General features: G+C 39.9%; 2 protein-coding genes across 7 annotated transcripts; one reads left to right on the top strand and one right to left on the bottom strand.

Moving 5' to 3' along the window:
• Positions 1–38: 38 nt before the first annotated feature.
• On the top strand, positions 39–15,392 carry UFSP2 (UFM1 specific peptidase 2). Of its 6 annotated transcripts, none has more exons than XR_007505377.1 (12): positions 39–113; positions 2,056–2,134; positions 3,983–4,163; positions 4,242–4,308; positions 4,641–4,798; positions 5,613–5,805; positions 7,329–7,475; positions 7,930–8,094; positions 9,419–9,543; positions 11,641–11,717; positions 12,809–12,968; positions 13,180–13,289. XR_007505377.1 is itself a non-coding variant. In XM_049796907.1 (12 exons), exons 1-12 carry the CDS (start codon positions 72–74, stop codon positions 14,840–14,842), a joined length of 1,443 nt encoding a protein of 480 aa, XP_049652864.1. In that variant the 5' UTR covers positions 39–71; the 3' UTR covers positions 14,843–15,392. The 6 variants fall into 6 exon arrangements, 4 of the variants coding, with proteins under 4 accessions (XP_049652864.1, XP_049652854.1, XP_049652885.1 ...); XR_007505376.1 differs by having other exon boundaries at positions 12,794–12,968; XM_049796907.1 differs by lacking the exon at positions 12,809–12,968 and adding an exon at positions 14,756–15,392 and having other exon boundaries at positions 4,644–4,798; positions 13,180–13,304.
• Positions 6,525–18,156, bottom strand: ANKRD37 (ankyrin repeat domain 37). Its single transcript, XM_049797184.1, has 5 exons — positions 18,000–18,156; positions 17,530–17,682; positions 16,727–16,818; positions 15,964–16,193; positions 6,525–6,711 (listed from the first exon to the last, which is right to left on the bottom strand). Exons 1-5 carry the CDS (start codon positions 18,024–18,026, stop codon positions 6,617–6,619), a joined length of 597 nt encoding a protein of 198 aa, XP_049653141.1. The 5' UTR covers positions 18,027–18,156; the 3' UTR covers positions 6,525–6,616.
• Between the last annotated feature and the right edge of the window lie 385 nt (positions 18,157–18,541).

Raw genomic sequence — 18,541 nt, 5'->3', positions numbered from 1 at the left:
CCCCCCCCCCCGCACCTCTCCAGCTCGCGCGGCGCCTCCCCCGGGGTCGGGAGCGCGCGTGCGCGGGGAGGATGCGGCCGGGCTCGGCCCCCGCTGCGGCGCTGACGGACGTGGTGAGTCCGCCCCTTCCCCGGGGGGGAGGGGGACCGCGGCGGTGGGGAGGGCTCCCGCTCGGGCTGGGCTAGCAGCGGGGCCGGGGGCTTGCCCTAAAGGCTCCCCCGCACCCCGCGGCCGTTCCCACCCCCCAACCCGAGACGGCCGCGGGGGAGGGGTCCGCGGCGCCGCCCCGTCCTGTGGCGAGCGGGGCGGGCTGGGGGCTGGTGTCCGCCTGCGCCGTCCCGGGTGGGCGCTCCGCGGCGGCCTTCGAGCCTCCAGCCCCCGGGGGCACCTGGCGGGGGGGAGGTGTCGAGGCCCCTTGGGCGGCTCAGGGGGCGAGGCCCGCCCTTTCTGCAGGGCCCCGGCCGTGTCGGACGGGGCAGCGGCAGCTCCCGCACTGCCCACCCCCCCACCCCCCCCCCCGCGTCGTCCGCCCCTGGCAGCAGCCTTCCCCGTCGCCCTCGGGGACCCTGGGGCTCGCTCCCTCGGCCTGGGCGGCTCGTGTCAGGGATTTGTCGTCAGGAAGACGTCATCATCCGTGGTGAGCCCCCGTCGAGAGGCCAGCTCGTCTCTTGCTCCTTCCGCAGAGCTCTGCTTTTCGTTCACAACGTTGTTCTTGCCTTGTGATAACTAAGATAAAAAACGTCTTTCACGTCAGCCCAGGCAAACCTTTTTTTCACATGCTGGCGCTTGCGGATCCCACACTCCAAGGCCTTTTTCGTGTAGATGGCTGTGTTATCTAAAACAGTTCCCGGGTTATGGTTCAGGAACCAAAACGTCAGACATTGCAATCTTGCATTTTCGTTTCTTGGAGTAAACTTTGGCACTCCAGAATCAGAGAAACCTGAAAATCCCTCACCCAAAGCTGAAAGTGTAGATGCTTACATTTTCATCGGGCATGCATATCTTTTCTTCTATTTCTGCTTAGAGTACCTCTAATGGAAAGAAAATTAGTCCTCTGTTTTGATTCTTTTATTTCATGAATAATGATAGCATTGCACCTGGAAGTTTCCCGTACTTTGTAAGCAAACAGTTATGCGGTAAGCCTCTCCAAAGGGTCTTAGTGTAATTATTCTTACAGGTGTTTGGTGGCTTTTTTTAGAGCAATTAAGGCTGTAAAGGATTTATTTTTATGGACTGTTAGATTGCGCAATACCCACGCTCTTCTGGGTTGTCACCTTTTGTTCCTCTCTGTACTGGCACAACTGGTTTTGTAGCAATATGTTGAACTTCACTGGGAATTGATCTGGCTGGAAAATTTCTTCTCAGTAAAAGGGTCGTTTTCCGTCTGGATGAGTTCTCTGATGAAGTTCGTGTTGAAATGTCTGCAACGGGCAGTTGTGGGGACACAGAGCAGGGACCTTGGAAGGGGGAAGAAACAGCTGGGTGGTCTCTGTGCTGGCACAAGCAGCTCTTCTGTCAAATGTGAAACTCGGCCTGGGTTCTAGAGGTTCTCTGTGTGTGTGCGTGCCTTTGGGTTTTTTCTTTTTCTTTTCTTGAAGCTGTGATTTCCTAACCAAGATGAATGCACACTTAGAGATGTGCTTAATTACCTCTCTGCTCTAATGCTTAGAGCGGTCCTTAGTTTACTTGAACTGGAAGATGACCTATAAGATGCAAAACATGACGTTTGGACTGAAACAATGAGAAACAATTACATTTTACCCCAAATATTTCTAAATGGTAAAAGCATAGAATTAAAACTTTCTTGTTTAGGTAGGAAATGTGTTTTAAGGAGTGTGCTTACAGCAGTACTCGCGTAATTGAGGTACTGGCTCCAGCAACTATGTGCTGCTGTACCACTCGCTTCCCTGTTTATTCACTGGCCTTTCATACCCTGAGCAGCTGCAGTAATTACCGGTGTGCTTGCACACTGTGGTATCATAACAGTCAATTGTAACTTGAGAAAAAGCATGTTGAAATAGCTATTCATTTTCATTGCTTCTTTTTTCTCCTTAGGTAATTCTAGAAGCTATGGATATACTCTTTAGAATAAGAGGAGGCTTGGATCTTGCATTTCAGCTAGCAACTACTGATGGTGTGTCTATAAGACTATGATAGATTTTTTTAACATTTATATAAATAACTTTTTATTAATTAACTAGTTATTACAATGTTTATTTTCTTGGTATTTCACCGGTTAAGTGCTTCTTCCCAAACCTGCGAAGATTTAAGTACAGAAAATTATATTCTTTATCTCCATTAATTTTATGACAGTCTTTTTCCATTGTATGTTTTTTACTTTGATTTGAAGTAAAGTTTAAATTGCCATTTTTAGGTCACTTTATTTACATATTTTTCCTACTTAGGGATATGGTGTTGGGATCACTTTTCAGTTTGAATCCAAAGTTGACCCTGAAATTCTAAGCAAGCAGAGAATAACTTAATGACAATATAATCCTGCTATAACCAAATTCGTTAATAATACAGTTTTGAGGTTGTGGTCCAGTCTTTCTAGAGAAATAAAGATGATGAACAAGCTAAGTAGTTACCTTACTGAATTTAGGCAGGATTGGCTACTGCAGTTCCATGTGATAACAAGGGACTAGATCATATGGCGTTAAGAGGCTCCTCTAGTCCCACGTTCTTACAGTAATGGGATGTTCGCTTCAGAAAGTCTGCTCAAGGCTATTGGTGGCCACTGAGCTATCATAGGGCCAAGTGCAGAAGGACGGTGTCTTTAGCTCAACTGTAGCTCATTCTGCATTTTAAGAGAACATGTCTACTAGAAACTCTGAATTCGGTGCTAGTGAACCTTGAAAAGGAACTTAGGCTCATTTCAGTTCATGATGTGGAATAGAAGTGTTGAATAGTTGGTCTAATGCATAGCAACTTTTTGTGAATTGCATCCTCAGAGAAAGGCTATTTATTTGACTTTGTTTACAGTGTAGTGAATTTCAACCACAGTGAAGCAGAGTGATATTCAGATTGTCTATGTGCATGATACTCATGCCTGTTGGTGTGTAAATATGGCAGACCACTCCTTTTGAAGGCAGTGAGGCTTTTCTTTTGGAGGAGTTTTGTTTGATTTTTCCAATACTGTAGTTTTTACAGATTTCTAGTGCAAAAGTCAACTAATAGTGGCCAAATCTAAGTTAATACATTACAGAAATACAATTCAGCTTAGTCTTTGATAGCTCGTTACGCTTTGTGTAACTTGTTGCATTCTAAGTAATGTTTTTTAATCTCCTCAGTAAGGAATACAATGTTGGTAATGTGTAAAAGTTGCTCTATCGTATCCAGTATTGGCTCATGTTGTAAGGAGTGGGTGAAACTTAAGAACTCGAGTTAAGCTCTGACAGACAACTGTCTATACTGGTAATAAAGACTCAGGCTGACCAGGGTGTGGCTGACAGTTACAGGTTTATGTTGGCCAAAATTTGGTCTGCAGCGGGAGAGAGGAGGCCCTGCTTTTCCAAAAATTTAGTATATTTTTGGTTTGTATTACTGAATAATATTGATCCGAAACACGTGACTTGGATTGAATCTTTCCAGGATTTACTCAAAAGACTAAATAAAACCTTATGTAGAAGTTTGTCTGTACATAGAAGTTCGTTTGCAACTGTAGGCTTGGTTAAGAGTTATTGATGTGAGAATCAGCTACAGTGTAGGTTATTCTGTAATTCATGCAGCTCTTTGTATTTGACAGCATTTGAGAGAAACAGTACACTTATGTTCAGGCAGGTATGAATGTGAATGTTTGAGACAGACCTGCTAAGCGAAATCTCATCTCAGTTTCTCTTTACATAGCCATTTTTCTGATCATAACAGCACTTACATTTTTATTCCAAGTCCAAACATATAAATTTTTAAAAAATGTATGTCCAGCAGCTATAACGAAAGTGAGGGAATTTTCTAGGCTAATTGTATTCTTATTGTGTTTCAGAGGCATCAACAAAAAAGGCATTAGGATATGTTTTCAGTGATCTTGCAAACAAACTGTCCTCAGATGTTCTTGTATTAAGAATTTGCCACAGTTCAGTCTACGTGTGGCCTAACAGTGGTATGAACACTGTTCCAGAGCTGACTGATGATTCTGCCTGTAAGGAGATAAGACGATTTATACAGTGAGTATATTTAATTTATATATTTTATAATAGATTAATTTCATATTATAGAAATTTCTCTTTCTGTTGATTCTTCAGATTTGATCAAGATGATGAGACCAAACGAAAGCTTGGCAAAAAAAAGGATAAAAAGTTACAAGATACGGTATGTGTCTCACCACACTAATTATATCAGACAACCTATCTTTTAAACATTTTTAGATCTGCCCTCCCTAGGCTTTTCTATACACAGTCAGACAGTGACATGACTCAAAAGAATCCTTTTAAAGTCATTGAGACTTGGCGTGAATGCAGGGATCTGTCTACAGTAGATCAGCACATAGAAGTTTGTTTTTAAGATTACAAGGTTTGTTGTTTGTTTTTTTAACCCCAAGTATTTCATTACTGAGTTTGATACTAAGTATCTACAATGTTACTTTTGCCTTTTTGGTGCATGTGGTGTTGGAGATGTAATATTGGTGTCTTTATTCTCTACAGCAGCAGATAGTCAATATAGACCTCATGTTGGAAATGACATCTTCATTAGCTGCTTTGACTCCAGTCATTGAAAAGGAAAATAAGGAACACCACTACATAAATATGACATTACCAGTTGATGTTGTTGTATCTGTTTCTCCAGAAGAAACATGGGGAAAGTAAGTGTTATCCTGAGCTTGTAATTTTTCAACTTTATTTCTGCTTTTTCTTGAAAAAATGAAGTAAAGCTATATCATTAATCAGTTTAATGAAGTAGCATATAGTATTTTTGTAATGGAAATTAACTGTGTAAATAATAAAAGCTGCTGTAGACAGCTGTTAGCTTTAATAATCTTGCAAACCAATCTTTTTGCTATCTACAAAATATTCAGTTTATCAGTGTCTGATAAATTGATAACTCGTTGGTTATCAATGGTTATTGCTTAGCAAGGAATTGAGAAAGTCAGGAAAATGTTCTAAAAATTGTTGTAAGTATGTGAGTGTGTATAAAAGTAAGAGTTGGAGTGTATTTGATGAGTTTGTAATCTCAGTACTACGTTAGGGGCTGCAGCTGGCTAGGTGAAGGTGGAAAACATTAGACTTCCTCTATAATTTTTCCTTGCATTTTTTCCATAGGATTTGACTCTGAAGGATGCTAAATGGGGTGGATAAAATGCAAACAACCCCATATAGTCATATATGTAACTTTTATTTCAGCAAATGCTCATAATGTTTGTGTTTCTGATATAAGACCAGGGTACCTCCACTTCGGAGGGTTGAATCACTAGGGAGTAGTTTCTGTGTGCAAACATGCTTTGAGTAAAGCATGGTGAGGTTCTGTCCTTCTCTGTGAAAGTGGAAGCGTGGAAGTAGTAAGTTCATCAGACCAGGTGCAAATATGCATGTAAGTATTGTATGACTATCAGACCTATGAGAGAAAATGACCTACCATCGCTGTTCTACTTTTAAAATATTCTCCCTTATACTTTGTAGGGTACAAAATCTCCTGGTGAAAGCAATTCACAGGCAATTAACTGACATGGAAAGGTGTATCATGAAATATATGAAGGGAACGTCAATTGTGGTACCAGAACAATTTCATTTCATGTTACCAGGAAAAAATCACCTTGTAACAATCTCGTATCCTACAGGTATTTCAGATGATCAACTGGAAAGTTACAGAAAGGTAAAGCCAACAAATACTAACAGAACCTGATTTTTTTTTAAATTATTATTATTATTATTATTGTTATTTCAACTGAAGCATTGGTAAAGCTTTTCATTTAGGTAACGTAGAATAAATACTAACAGATACTGCTATTTTTTAAATTTATTTCTATTATAAATGAAGCAGTATACTGAATGTGGAAGCTTGATTTATTAGAAGTTATTTTACAAAATGTGCCAGATCTCATTTTTGCAAAGGGACAATAGAAACTTTAAAACTACGTAGGATTTGGTTTAGATAGGTTTTATCTAAATTACACTTCTGGTACTGTATTCTTGGAATTTCTCCACTTCCATGGTGGAATATCAGATTACTTCTAGTGTGTTATTACTCTCAGGCTTTAACATGTGTCCTGAAAGGGTTACGGTTGGGTTTTTTTGTTTGTTTTGGGTTCTTTCTTGGGGTTATGTGTTGTTGGGGTTTTTTATTTGTTTTGGGGAGGCTGCTTTTTGTGGCTCACAGGTGGCCAGCCTTAGCTAGCTTGTTTGTTTTTTGCCTTCTGGGTTGGCACATCTAGGAAAAAGGAAAATGGATGAGGTGGGAAAATGTTCTGATGTGGCAGTCCTTTGAGATTGAGACATGTACCTGGCAGATACCGGTTCAGGTCACACAGTTACACATACTGAGAGTGGGGAAAGAATCTTCTGCTGCCTTAGAGGTGTAGAAGCCGTGGGGGTTTTCATTTTCTTTTTCTGTGTGAAACATTACTGGGTGTATAAAACCTAATCAGTTCCTTGCATTTGCAGAGGCCTCGGGCACTGATGGCACGTTAAGTCTTTACTGCTCTCTGTCTTCTGTTCACTCTTATCCACTGATTGCGAAGTGTTCCGGTGGCTAATGTAGTTGGGTTCAGCGTTGGGTCATCTGCGTAAAATGTATTACCCGTGTTACACGCATTATCCTAGATTATCTCATCATTCCTTTCACTCTTAAGCTCTGTGAAATAAGACAATATATCTCTTTAAATGTGGCTGCTGTGTTGTAAACAGTGCTTAAGAGATTTAAAAATAGACCGAACCTGCTTAAACCATAAGCTCAGTATCTTTACTTTGTCTCAGTATGTGGTATTTGTATGTCTTCAATATTAGTTAAGATTATAATTCAGAGTGTATGTATCTGTACTACTACATAGATAAAACAGTAATCCTTTTTTATCATGTTGTATTTTATCATACTTTCATAACACACTTGTCACTCATGGTATCTTCAGCGGGGCTCCAGCAGCAGGTGTTATGTAACAGGCCCGTGTGAAATAGTGGGCCCTTTAGATAGGAGGTTAGCCTGCATGAGCTTCCTTTGAGAGGTGAGATCTAGTAGTAAATATATATGCTGAATATTTAATTAAGCAGATTTTAATATATTAGTTTTGCTAAACTGTGCTGTTAAATTTGTTAATGTCTCTATTGTTACATACAATGTGATGTTTCTTTTAACCCAAAATTTGAATTGTGCTCCTTATTTTTATTTGAACTTGCATGCAGGAATTGCATGGGTTGTTCAATCTGCCTTGTGACAGACCATATTTCAAGAGAGCAAATGCTTACCATTTTCCAGATGAACCATATAAAGACGGATATCTCAGAAATCCACATTTGCATCTTAATTCACCTGGTACAGAGTCTGGTATGGTAAGTTTAAATTGAAACACTTGTAAGAAAGTACTTTTTATTTTAGCTGAGATTCGTTATTAAAAGAAGTAATTTATATAGTCAGTATTGTATAGGTGAGAAAGCAAAGTAACTGACTTGGCCTTTTAAGCAAAAGGGCTTCTCTGCACAAAATGGTATTGCTTTAGTTATATTTGTCCCAAAGAAATTGCATTTTCTTGGAAAAGGATGTACACATTTTTTGCATGTATTTTAAAAGTTTCTCAGAACCAGGACAAGAAACTGAAACTATGAACAGAGGTGTTGAGGAGACAAAAACAGGAGTAACCATGTATCAATAACAACCCTTCAATTCTTCCAAAGATTCGCAGTCCCCAGCTGAAAGCTTTTACAGTGCAAGTGACAAGACATATGACTTCTCTGGAAATTGATGCAAGTGTGATCAGATTCATTTGTATTATCTCTTTCTGTGCAGATTTATTTAGTACATGGTGTATATAGTTATCACCACTATATGCAGGATCGGATTGATGACAGTGGTTGGGGCTGTGCCTATCGGTCTTTGCAGACAATCTGTTCTTGGTTCAAGCACCAAGGTTACATTGATAGACCTATACCAACACACAAGGAAATTCAACAGGTACAGAACATTTAAGCAGATTATTTTATGTGTGTTTCTGTAGATTATTTTTAAAATATCAAATTCATATATTTTAGACTTTTTGGATCTGTGTGATATTTTTCTCTCTTAAATTGAACTGTAGTAGTTCTAAATTATTATTTTTAACAAGTTTTATTACAGGAGATATGTTTCCAAATGTTTATCAGTGGCAGGGGACACTATGTGTACAAATGAGACTCATTAAAATAGTCTTCTAAATACTTCCTTGGATTAATGTTCTATTAGAAGGTCAAATTATGACATTTTCACTGTTTTTGCCAAATGAAAGGAAACAAAGAAACCAACATGTCCGACTAAAATCAGTTTTAAAACTGACTTTTGTATTCAGTAACAGCTGAATTAGTCCCCAGATGCTATGCTATGCTGCCTTTTGCAACTTTGTCTTTGAGAGTAGTGGCCTTTTTCTGGTTTTTGAACTATCCTTCACTTCTTTTTCTATTGTGAATTCAAATGCATAGCTGAATATGTTTGTTTCTGTTAACAGCACTAAATAAAAACTGTGGGCTTGGGTAGCTAATATTGTATGCCTAGCAAGAAATACTACAATTATCTTCAGTCTTCTAAAAAGTTCTTTGTGTTTTATTTATTTACTGAACGTTTTTGGCAAAGTTTGATTCAGTCCATAAGACAACTTTCATCATACCTAACAGGGATGTGAGCACTAAAACTGCATTTCCTGAATATGTCTCAATCCACACCTAAACCTAAAAGCAACTGAAGTCCATGCACTCCTGTAGTATTTTTAGACATCTAGGAGAGGCACTAGCCTTCAGGAGACTTTGTGGGCTTTGTATCCTGAGCTGAAAATGCCCCTCTGAAGTGCTGCATGTAATATATAAGCCTCAGAATGGAGAAGAGTTTAAAATAAAGCACAACCTTTGGTGTACTTCAGTGATCTCTTCCTCAGAGCACTATTTTATGGATCCTTTTCTGAGATGCTTTGAATGGGAATCCAGGTACTTCAGCCTGCGAAGTGGCTTCTGCAGTACAAGTGGTGCACTCCATTATTAGACAGCTTGGTGCTCACCACCCCAGCAAGTCTGCCTGCAGACTTGGGGTTATATTCTGTGCTTATAGGCACTGTTCTGTATTAGTTTTCAAGTGACATTTCCAAAACAGAACTGCAATGAATGAATTCAACATCCATTTGTCTGTTTTTGACTGGCTAGGTTCAAAATACATTCCCATATATATAAACCAACTTTGTTCACAATAAGTGGTGGAATTGCCTACTATGTGTTGTTGATGGTTGTTTTTCTTCTTCATCATGATGTTGCAAAAGGCACTGGTTGATGCTGGAGACAAGCCGGCAGCATTTGTTGGGTCACAGCAATGGATTGGTTCGATTGAGGTACAGCTTGTTTTGAATCAGCTTTTTGGAATAACATCAAAAATATTATTTGTCAGGTAAGAATCAATATCTGTTTAATAGCTCAGTAATTATTAAAAAGACTCAATGCCTTAAAATGCAAATTACAATACATGGGAGAATAGGGGTAATAAAATGGATAACAAATCTTTTAAGGGTTCCTTGTTCATAAAACCTGTATTCCTGCCTTTAGTTGTGCTAAGTACTTACAGATGAAGGCATTACTGATTTTCTTGGGGGCTTTGGGTTCCAGTTTGGAGTTGCTGTAAATTGCCTAATGATATGCAAATTGATGTGGAATTCAGGCTATTCCTTTGCACCACAAACATAATTTTTGAAGCAGGCACACAGTCTGGCAGCCGCAATGAACTGAAAGCACATTGACAGTAAATCATTACTCATCCACAGAGCTAACCTGTCAGTTCAGGATTGAGGCAAATTGCTGAGCAGCCTGGAAATAGTGTTCTCTTTTCTGGGTTTGTGTGACAGATAAAACAAGGGATTTGTTTCCGTTCTGGCAATCTGACACTCTCATACACAATAAAGAACCCAACAAATATATTTGCGAGAAAAATAATGATGTTCAGCATTTATTAGAAGTTCAATTACTGGATTTTTATCATTTAGGCAGCACTAAGCAGACTAACAAATCCCTGAATGTTTTGTGATTAAATACAATCATGAAATAAGGAAGATATACTAACTAAGCTTTTATGAAAATTCTAGTCAAAGTACTACTCGTGTATTTAGAGTAAATTCTACTGTAGATATTCTAAAAGAGCAGGTGACCATGGTGATGGTGCTCCTTAACAGTAGGAAAAATAGTTCAGTTCTTCAATATTTTGTAAAGCTTTATGCAGCCAATTTTAATCTTTTTTTTTGTTCCAGAGCTTATATTGGCAGATGATCTACCTATTATTTATAGCAGCTGTGACAGGCTCTGCCAGTATGAAGGTTTTTATTCCTGCACATCAGAATATAGAGTGAACCTTTGTGAACCCAGTAGAATTGCTCATAGTGCTGCTACAAGGGAGCACCAGTGTTTTTCAAGATTAAGAAAAGCCAACATCACTACCATGTTGAAAAGAAATGTCATGCATATCTTTCAGCTGGTCACTGGCAGGGGATAGCATTTTTGTCTTGGGCTTATTTCCAGCTAGCATCTCTAACTCTTTATGGAAATAACACTTCACAGCTGCACCAGCAGCACTAGCACTGAATCCATTGTTGTAAATGCACCATTTCCCAGAGTTCCAGTTTTGTATTCTGTCTGCATTTAATCCATCTCTTCAGGAACTTGAGAAGCAGGCACACAAGCTTTCTTTGGGTTTTCAAAAGGTTAACCACTATATATGAAGAAATATAAAGACAAGTTGTTAAAAATATCTGTATGAATTTCCTTGCCTAGTTTCTGTCACCACTTTTGGGAGTACTGTCAGTCTTCTAAGGGGAATATGAGTCTCCATCAGACATACGTCTTCAGCTCCAAATCCTGGAGTGCGTGCATGTATTGGGAGCGTGCCTTTTTCTTTCATGTAGACTTCTTTTGTCTGGGGCTGGTCCCCATAGTTGAAAAGGAAAGCAGGGAGTTTATAACAAAGCTTAGTTCAGTGTTGCTTTGAACAGATTACTAATGTTATTTGAGATTTGATTTTTAAAGCCAACTCTGGTATGAGTACTGCAATTGCTGGTGCAATTACAGTGGAAACCTGTCTTAAGAGATGTCATTATAAACACCTTTATCAACACCTTATTTTTGTTGTTTCTGATGAAGTTCTGTTACTTCAGACTTCCCCTTGCTGACAGACATAGCCAGTCTGTTTTTCAGACACTTGAAGGGACCCACTGGGGTTTACCAACTGTCCTCACTGTGGGAGACAAGCAGCAGACACATTATAGAAGCTGGGTGACTCCAGGTGCTCAAGTGGCAACTAGGCTTACAGCAGATTCTTTGGTCCAACCAGAATCTGTAAGTTATGTTAAAAAACTTTTTTTCAGATTGTCCCAGGATGTTTACACAGGAAAAGTCTAAGCCACTTTCTAATCAGTTACCTATGTAGTTAACGGGTATAATGGATAATTAGAGAATTAAGCCTAGTGAGGATTTCAAATCTATTGTTGTTTTTCTTACCTAGCCAGGGTTCTGAACTAGCGTTGCAGGGAAGAGAGCTTGCTAATCATTTCAAGACTGAAGGAACTCCAGTTATGATTGGTAAGTGCTCAAGTATCGAAGAATGCCAATGACAGTGCATGGCCTCCCTATGCTGAATTTCATCTCAATTAAAAACTCTTTCAGTTTATTGTACAAGAGTTAATCAAAACTCTAGATGAATTAAAAATTATGCTTTTCCCAACAGAGCCTGGAAAACGATGCAATTTAGTCTGGCTGGTATCTTTTCACTCAGTATTTCTCCCAAGCTCAGTATAAAACCTGGTAACAAAAGTCAATCTGAATGGTGTTCTTCAAAACTGCTGTTAAAGCCAGAACTTGAGAACTGAGTTCATACAGTTCCCCAAAATTTCCCATGACAGAAGAGTAGTGTTTATCTGGCTTTGAAGAGAAGGGTATCATCCCAGTTCTTTTTAAGACCAGTTTTAATAATATGAAATGTTGGTAACATAAGAAATGCCATTCGTAACAATGCTGTAACTTTAATTGAACTATTTCCAAGACAGCTGTGGCTTAGGAAATGAAGAATATTGAATATATGGTTTTCAGCTTTAACAAGATTTTAATTTCAGCAGTTCTTGCAATCTGTATTTGGCACTCCATAAAGACAGTGTTACTGTCTCAAAAAGTCTAGATTTTGGTATGAAATATTTCTGGCCTTTCAGCAGCCTTTTTGTCTGAATTTCAAGAATTTAGAATCCTATATTGAAAAATCTTTTAGTCTGTAACTTATCCTTCCCTGTAATGCTTTCTTGTAGATTGGTTTAATTGTTGTTGTTGGAGGGGTGGAGGTTGGCTTTTTGGTGTGGGTTTTGGTGATTTTTTTTTTTGATTTTTTTTTTTTTCACTTGTGTTCTTTTGGGGTTTTTGCAATTCCTATCTGTTGTGTGGAGTCATTACTACAGTATCCCAAGGACATAAACTCCTCATGCTATCTGAAAGAAACATGCATGAGTTGACCTGTAGCCAGCTCATCAAAATATCCCCTTTCCCTGTTTGCAGGCTAGAAGAAGGGGAGTTAGAAATTACTACTCTGCCCCTAATATCCATTGATGGAACTTAGTAGAAAACAGCAGATAATCCTTACCCAGAAATTCTGATTTCTCTTCTAATTTTAGTCCTTTTACAACCAGGAAATTTTCCAGATCCCTTTTCTACAGTTAAGTTTCTTTAAAGAAAGAGTGAGCAAAACAGATGTTTGAAATATTCTTGACTTCATGTGGTGGAATTGTTGAGGATTTAACCCGCCTTGCTGACATGGAAGAACTTTGGAAAGTAAATTCTCTAGTTGTAGTAAGTAAAGTAAAATAAGTAGTCTTCCCTAGTTGTGGTAAAGATATGTTGTTTAATAATATAAAGAATCTTATGTAGGACAGCTTCAGAATCATTTTGATAACCAAGCTAATCTGTTAATAGAAAGTGTTGATATACTTTTATTTGGCTAAATGTGCAAGCCTAAATCTCAATGAAAAACTTTTAGCAATTTGTGTTCCTCCTATTTTAGGTGGAGGTGTTTTGGCTCACACAATATTAGGAGTGGCTTGGAATGAGATTACAGGGCACATAAAATATTTGATTCTAGACCCACATTACACTGGAGGAGAAGATCTGCATGTTATTTTGGAAAAGGTGAGGCTTGATGTACATATATATATACACACACACACACACAAATGTATGTATATATGTATGTTTTGGCATTAAACAAATAATGTACAGCCAAATACAAATTGGCCATTCTATGGCATCTCCATTCCTTACGGAGGCAGTGCAGATCCCAGTTAACCTGCATATATGCTACTCTAGCTTCTGAAACTTGTTGTCTCTAGAGAAGATATATTGGGTCAGCAACCACATAAAGTTGTTATAGTACAAAAAAATGTTCTTTACTGTCTCTGAATTAAACCATCTCCCCTTTTACCCAGTAGTATATACAATAAATGTGTTTGGTATTTTGAATGGAACAGAAAAATCTGTTCAGCCTGTAAAATGCTGTTAATGAAGCAGAGAAGATAAGCATTTATTTAAAGTGTAAGTTTTATTTTTTTAAAATTCAACACTAGGCATTCTCAGATCAGGCCTTGAACTAAGTTTAAAGGGCAGGTACTGAGCTGTTTTGAAAAACTGGGAAAACTCTAAAGCACTAAAGGATATGTACTGTTATATCCATATTTAAAGCTACTAAAAGGGATGACAGCATGTTACGAAACAGTAAACATATAGTGTCAGAAATGTAAACTGTGGCTAGATCATCCTACACGTGTTAAGTAATCAGTTTCTTTTCTGTTCTTCATGTTAAGTTGCAAATAGCAACTTTTATTTTGTATCTTTATTTGACACCCTTGGGTTGGGCCCAACTAGAAGAGCTGTTGAAGAAACATTTTGCTAGCCCTATAATGATTAAAGCTTGAAATGAGTACAGAAAGTAAGTTACTTCCAACAAACACGTAGAACCAAAGGCTGTTACAGCTACAAGGTGCTCAGGAATGGTCCAGGAGGATAAAATGCATGCAGAACCCCCTTTCCTCATCCAAAGTGGCAGGGTAGGGGAGGAACTGAGGTGAACTTAAAGTTTGTAGCTCTTTTCTTCAAAAGCACCTCATATACTTATGTAGTGCTCTGCCATCTTAAGAGCTTTGTTTTGACTGTTTTTCTGCTAAATCATGATCAACAGCACACCTTCTGATATTAAGAACTTTGCCTCTGAAATATCAACTATTACTAAAGAGGGCAAGCATTCAAGACGAGAAATGGAAACTGCGAGAATGATAAGAGTTTCAGAATAATATTAGTCTCTCTGTAGCAGCAGGAGGGATGGAGGGGGGAGATGCTACTGTTTTGGAAGTGAGCTAGGGTGGGGAGGGAGGAAGGGAGAGACACTTTGCAGTGTTTTCTGTTAATGTGTTTCCAGGCATGTAGAGAACTTTCTGAAAATTGTGTGTTGTTGCATTCTATAGATATTTGAAAATAATTCATACAGCTTAGATTAAAATTAGTAAAATAAAATAGATCCAATAGTAGTAGATAAGAAAACAGAATTCTTAGTAGATTTAAATGCTGTCTTGCTTTTTCTTGGACAGGGCTGGTGTGGATGGAAGGGCCCAGAGTTTTGGAACAAGGATGCCTATTATAATCTATGCCTACCTCAACGACCAAAAACTATTTAAATTCCACTGTTACGCTGGAATATGTTAAGACAGAATACTAGCTGATCTAGATATAACTGTCTTGTTATTTATCAAAATAATGCTTTAAGTCAATCAAAACCCAGCTGAAATAGAAATGTTGCTTTGAGTAATTTAAATTAAGAGAATTTTTTTTAATGAAACCTCTAAAAATACGAGTTGTCTGATGTGAACTGTATTTCTTACAAATACATTTATTAGATAACGAATATGCTCTTCTTTCGGCTAGGACATCTTTATGATTATACAGCATTTTTTGTTATGCTAAAATCTTTATGGATTTTTATTTTATGCCCAGTCCTTTTATTTTATGGAATTCTTTCTTGCCCAAAAGATGAACTGTCCTTTACCTTCAGGTTCCATATAGCCAGCTGTCTTGTGCACTATGAATCTGTTCAAAGGCATTGTTTGCTGCTGGTACTGTTGATAACAGCATTGGAGAAGGGGAGTGGGAGAAAAATGGCTATATGTACGGAATTTTATGAACTTTGTGTAAATACGAGAACAGAATAAAATGTGAGTGAATTGTTGTTGTATGCTCATTTGTATATAGCTGTACGAATACAGCTATTCTAGGAAGGAAAAAAAAAAAAACAAACCACAAAAAAAACCCCAGCAGAGCAGTCTTCTGTAAGAAGTAAAAGTTAACAAGCTTTCCTCCTTCTCAGAAGGAGACAGTGTACCACTATACGCATCTGGCTGCTCAATGCATAGTCCAGTCATGCTTCTTCAGACTTTGGATTCCCCTTGATTTCATTTTGGGATTACAAGCTTTTTTTCATTTGTCAGCTAGGAGACAAGATCCATCTTATCAACAAATAAGAGTAAGTCTGTAGCTACTCCATCAGTAAAAGTACCTGTGATTATTTCCACACCCCCACCCCACCACGTTAAAGTAGCCTTTTCAGTGGCAGTCTCCATGCACTACCCATTTTTGGCAAGACCACAACCTTAAATACGTATGCAAGTTGATCCTTACTAGCAGGCTTCTACGTCTAACTGCTATGTATCTAACACCAAATTTATTTACTTAAATGCTAAAAGCATTAAAAAAAAAAAAAGACAAATACTCTGAATTGTAGTAAGCCAACAGTATTACACACCGTCCGATCTTCTCCTCTTCCTGCTTATGGATCTGTTGGTTTCACTTTCTTGGTTCTGTGCAGCTGGATCCTCTCTCAGCAAGCCATGTTTGTCACTTAGCGAGTAGCCAGACTGTCCTCTCAGTTTCATTGTCTGTGTGTGCTGAATTGTTGTGAGGAACTTGGCACATTCCAGAAACCCATAAGCCAGTGCAAGGTCTGCTGCTGTTTGTCCGCTGTTGTTGCACAAGCTGAAACACAGAATTAACAATAACCATTCAATTAAATTGGAATATATATTATGAACAAGCACTGGTCGAGATTAATTAACTGGTAACTTCAGACAGAGGTACAAAAATAAGTACAGAGAATCAATACTAAAAAGGCTTGTCAAGGATAGCATGGGGCTCTACTCATACAGAGGGCTGGTATTAAATGCAACAAGGAATAATTATTTTAAAATACATTTGTCATCAGGCTCTGACTGGCTTAGCATATCAGGCAAGAGGAAGGTGAGCACAGCATTAGTCAGAATGGAAAACTAACAAGGAGAACTTATGATCAGGAATATTCTTTTAGCAGTTACTATAGAGGTCTTTAACGTGGAACTAAACAACAGCATATGGTGTATGCTGCTTTGGTGTATTTAGCAGTTTTTAATACTGCTCTTATGACTACAGTCATGCTATATTTACAGTCTTAGCATGCGCACTCTGAACATGAAGTGCTGTGTAAAATACATGTATCCTTTGATACTGAGATGACTAAATGGAGCTCAACTTACTCAATTTTGGCATCACCGGCAACAAGGAGAGCAAGACATTCCAAACTCCCAACTTTTGCTGCTTTATGAATCGGCGCTTCCCCAAGGCAGTCCTGAAAACACAATTTATATATAGCAGTCATTTGAAGGAGGGAGAATAGGATGAAGCTATCTTGTTCTCTAACATGACTGTTTATGGAGAGTTACACTGTATACCAGTCTGTTGCGAGTTGAGAGATCAAAGCAGTGTAGCCAGTGAAGTGTACTCAGTAATTGCCATTAAATGGTTACTGCATTCATGACAGTAAAGTAGAAATACTGTCCCATGCAATACTTGTTGTTTAACCTTTACCTTCTAAAAGATTATTTACCCAGAATACACTCTACACTGATTAACAGCATCTTTTGGCACCATTCAGGGATTGCTGTGACCAACAGCTTGCTGCTACCATCTCAGAGGTATAAGCAAATTAAACTTTGCAGCTAGAGGAAGAATCCTTATGTTTACGGGAAGCAGGGGCAAAATTTCAGAGGAAAAAGGAATACTCATTTGTGTAAAAGAATTAAGTTTTGACATCTGCATGCAGCACTGTAAGTGTGAAAACTGCATTACACGTAGCAAATGAAATCGAGAACGCAATATAGACAGGATTTCTGGCTCATGCTAGAATAAAGTTACTGTAAAATAAGCAACCCCAGATACCTCGTGCTGTGTATATAAAACCTCTCCTAGATTAAAAAAAACCAAACATGTAAATAATAAAAATTGGATTTACAGACATGCCAGATTAGAAGTGGAAGAAACAAAACTTCTGCATTTTTACCTGTTGGTTCAAATTCGCTCCTGTCTGCAGTTGCCAAAGTAGGAAAAAAGCTTCACCGCCACAAGCAGCCAAGTGAGCTGGAGACTGACCAAAGGCATCTGCAGGTGCGTTCACACTGGTTCCTGCCTCAAACAGATTGCTGAAACTACCAGACTAAAATAAACAAGATACCAAAAAAAAAAAAAAAGAGACAAGCACAATGTTATTGCCAGTCAGTCTAAGAACGCTGCACCACAGCAGAAAACATTCCCCCCCGCAAATCACCGGACCTTCGTGTTCCGCGAGACTGCCCTTTTCAACGAAGCAAGCCAAGCATGGCTTTTTTTGGCTTTTAATCTCTTCACCAGAAGTACCGACCGACATCGGCAGCGCCCCAACCCATCTGGCAGCAACTCCAGGCAAACTCCGCTTGCTAACAGCTCCGCAGCTGGGCTCCCGGTAGGACAGAACCGACCTTGCCCAAGGCTCACCTCTGAACTGCAGTCCAGCATCAACATTGCCGCCCTTCGGCTGAGGGCGCCCGGCTCTCCGGGCTCCGGGCTGGCCGAGGCAGCGGGGCCCGGCACGAAGCTCTCCCGGCCCCGCGCCCCCCGCGCCGTGACCCACCGGCAGACCCTGCCCGCAGCCCCGCCCACTGCCGGGAGCCGGCTGCGGCACGTACGCAAACACGAGCACATGGGCGGGAAGCCGCCCGGCTGGCTCTGATTGGCCGCCCCGGGGCCACCGCCCCGCCCCGCCCCGCCCCGCCTCGCCTCGGCCTGGCGGCGCGGTGCCGGGAAGCAGGGCTCGCGGCAGGTGGGGCGGCCATGGCGCGCGGGGCGGCCCGGCACGTCCCTCGCACGCTGGCGCGCGCGGAGGGCGGGAAAGGCTTGTCTCCCGCCGGCGCGGGGAGGGAGGGCCCGGCCGTGAGGAGGCCGTGTTCTCCGGAAAATACCTCCTGTCGCCGTCGCCGTCGCCGGGGGACCCACGGCTTCGGCCGAGACCCAGGCCCTTCTGGCCAACCCTGCTCTAC

This window comes from Accipiter gentilis, chromosome 3 (genome assembly GCF_929443795.1).
Source record: "Accipiter gentilis chromosome 3, bAccGen1.1, whole genome shotgun sequence".
NCBI classification, from domain to species: Eukaryota; Metazoa; Chordata; class Aves; order Accipitriformes; family Accipitridae; genus Astur; species Astur gentilis.
Note: the sequence above shows the minus strand (reverse complement) of the source record. Positions and strands in the feature narration are given on the sequence as shown.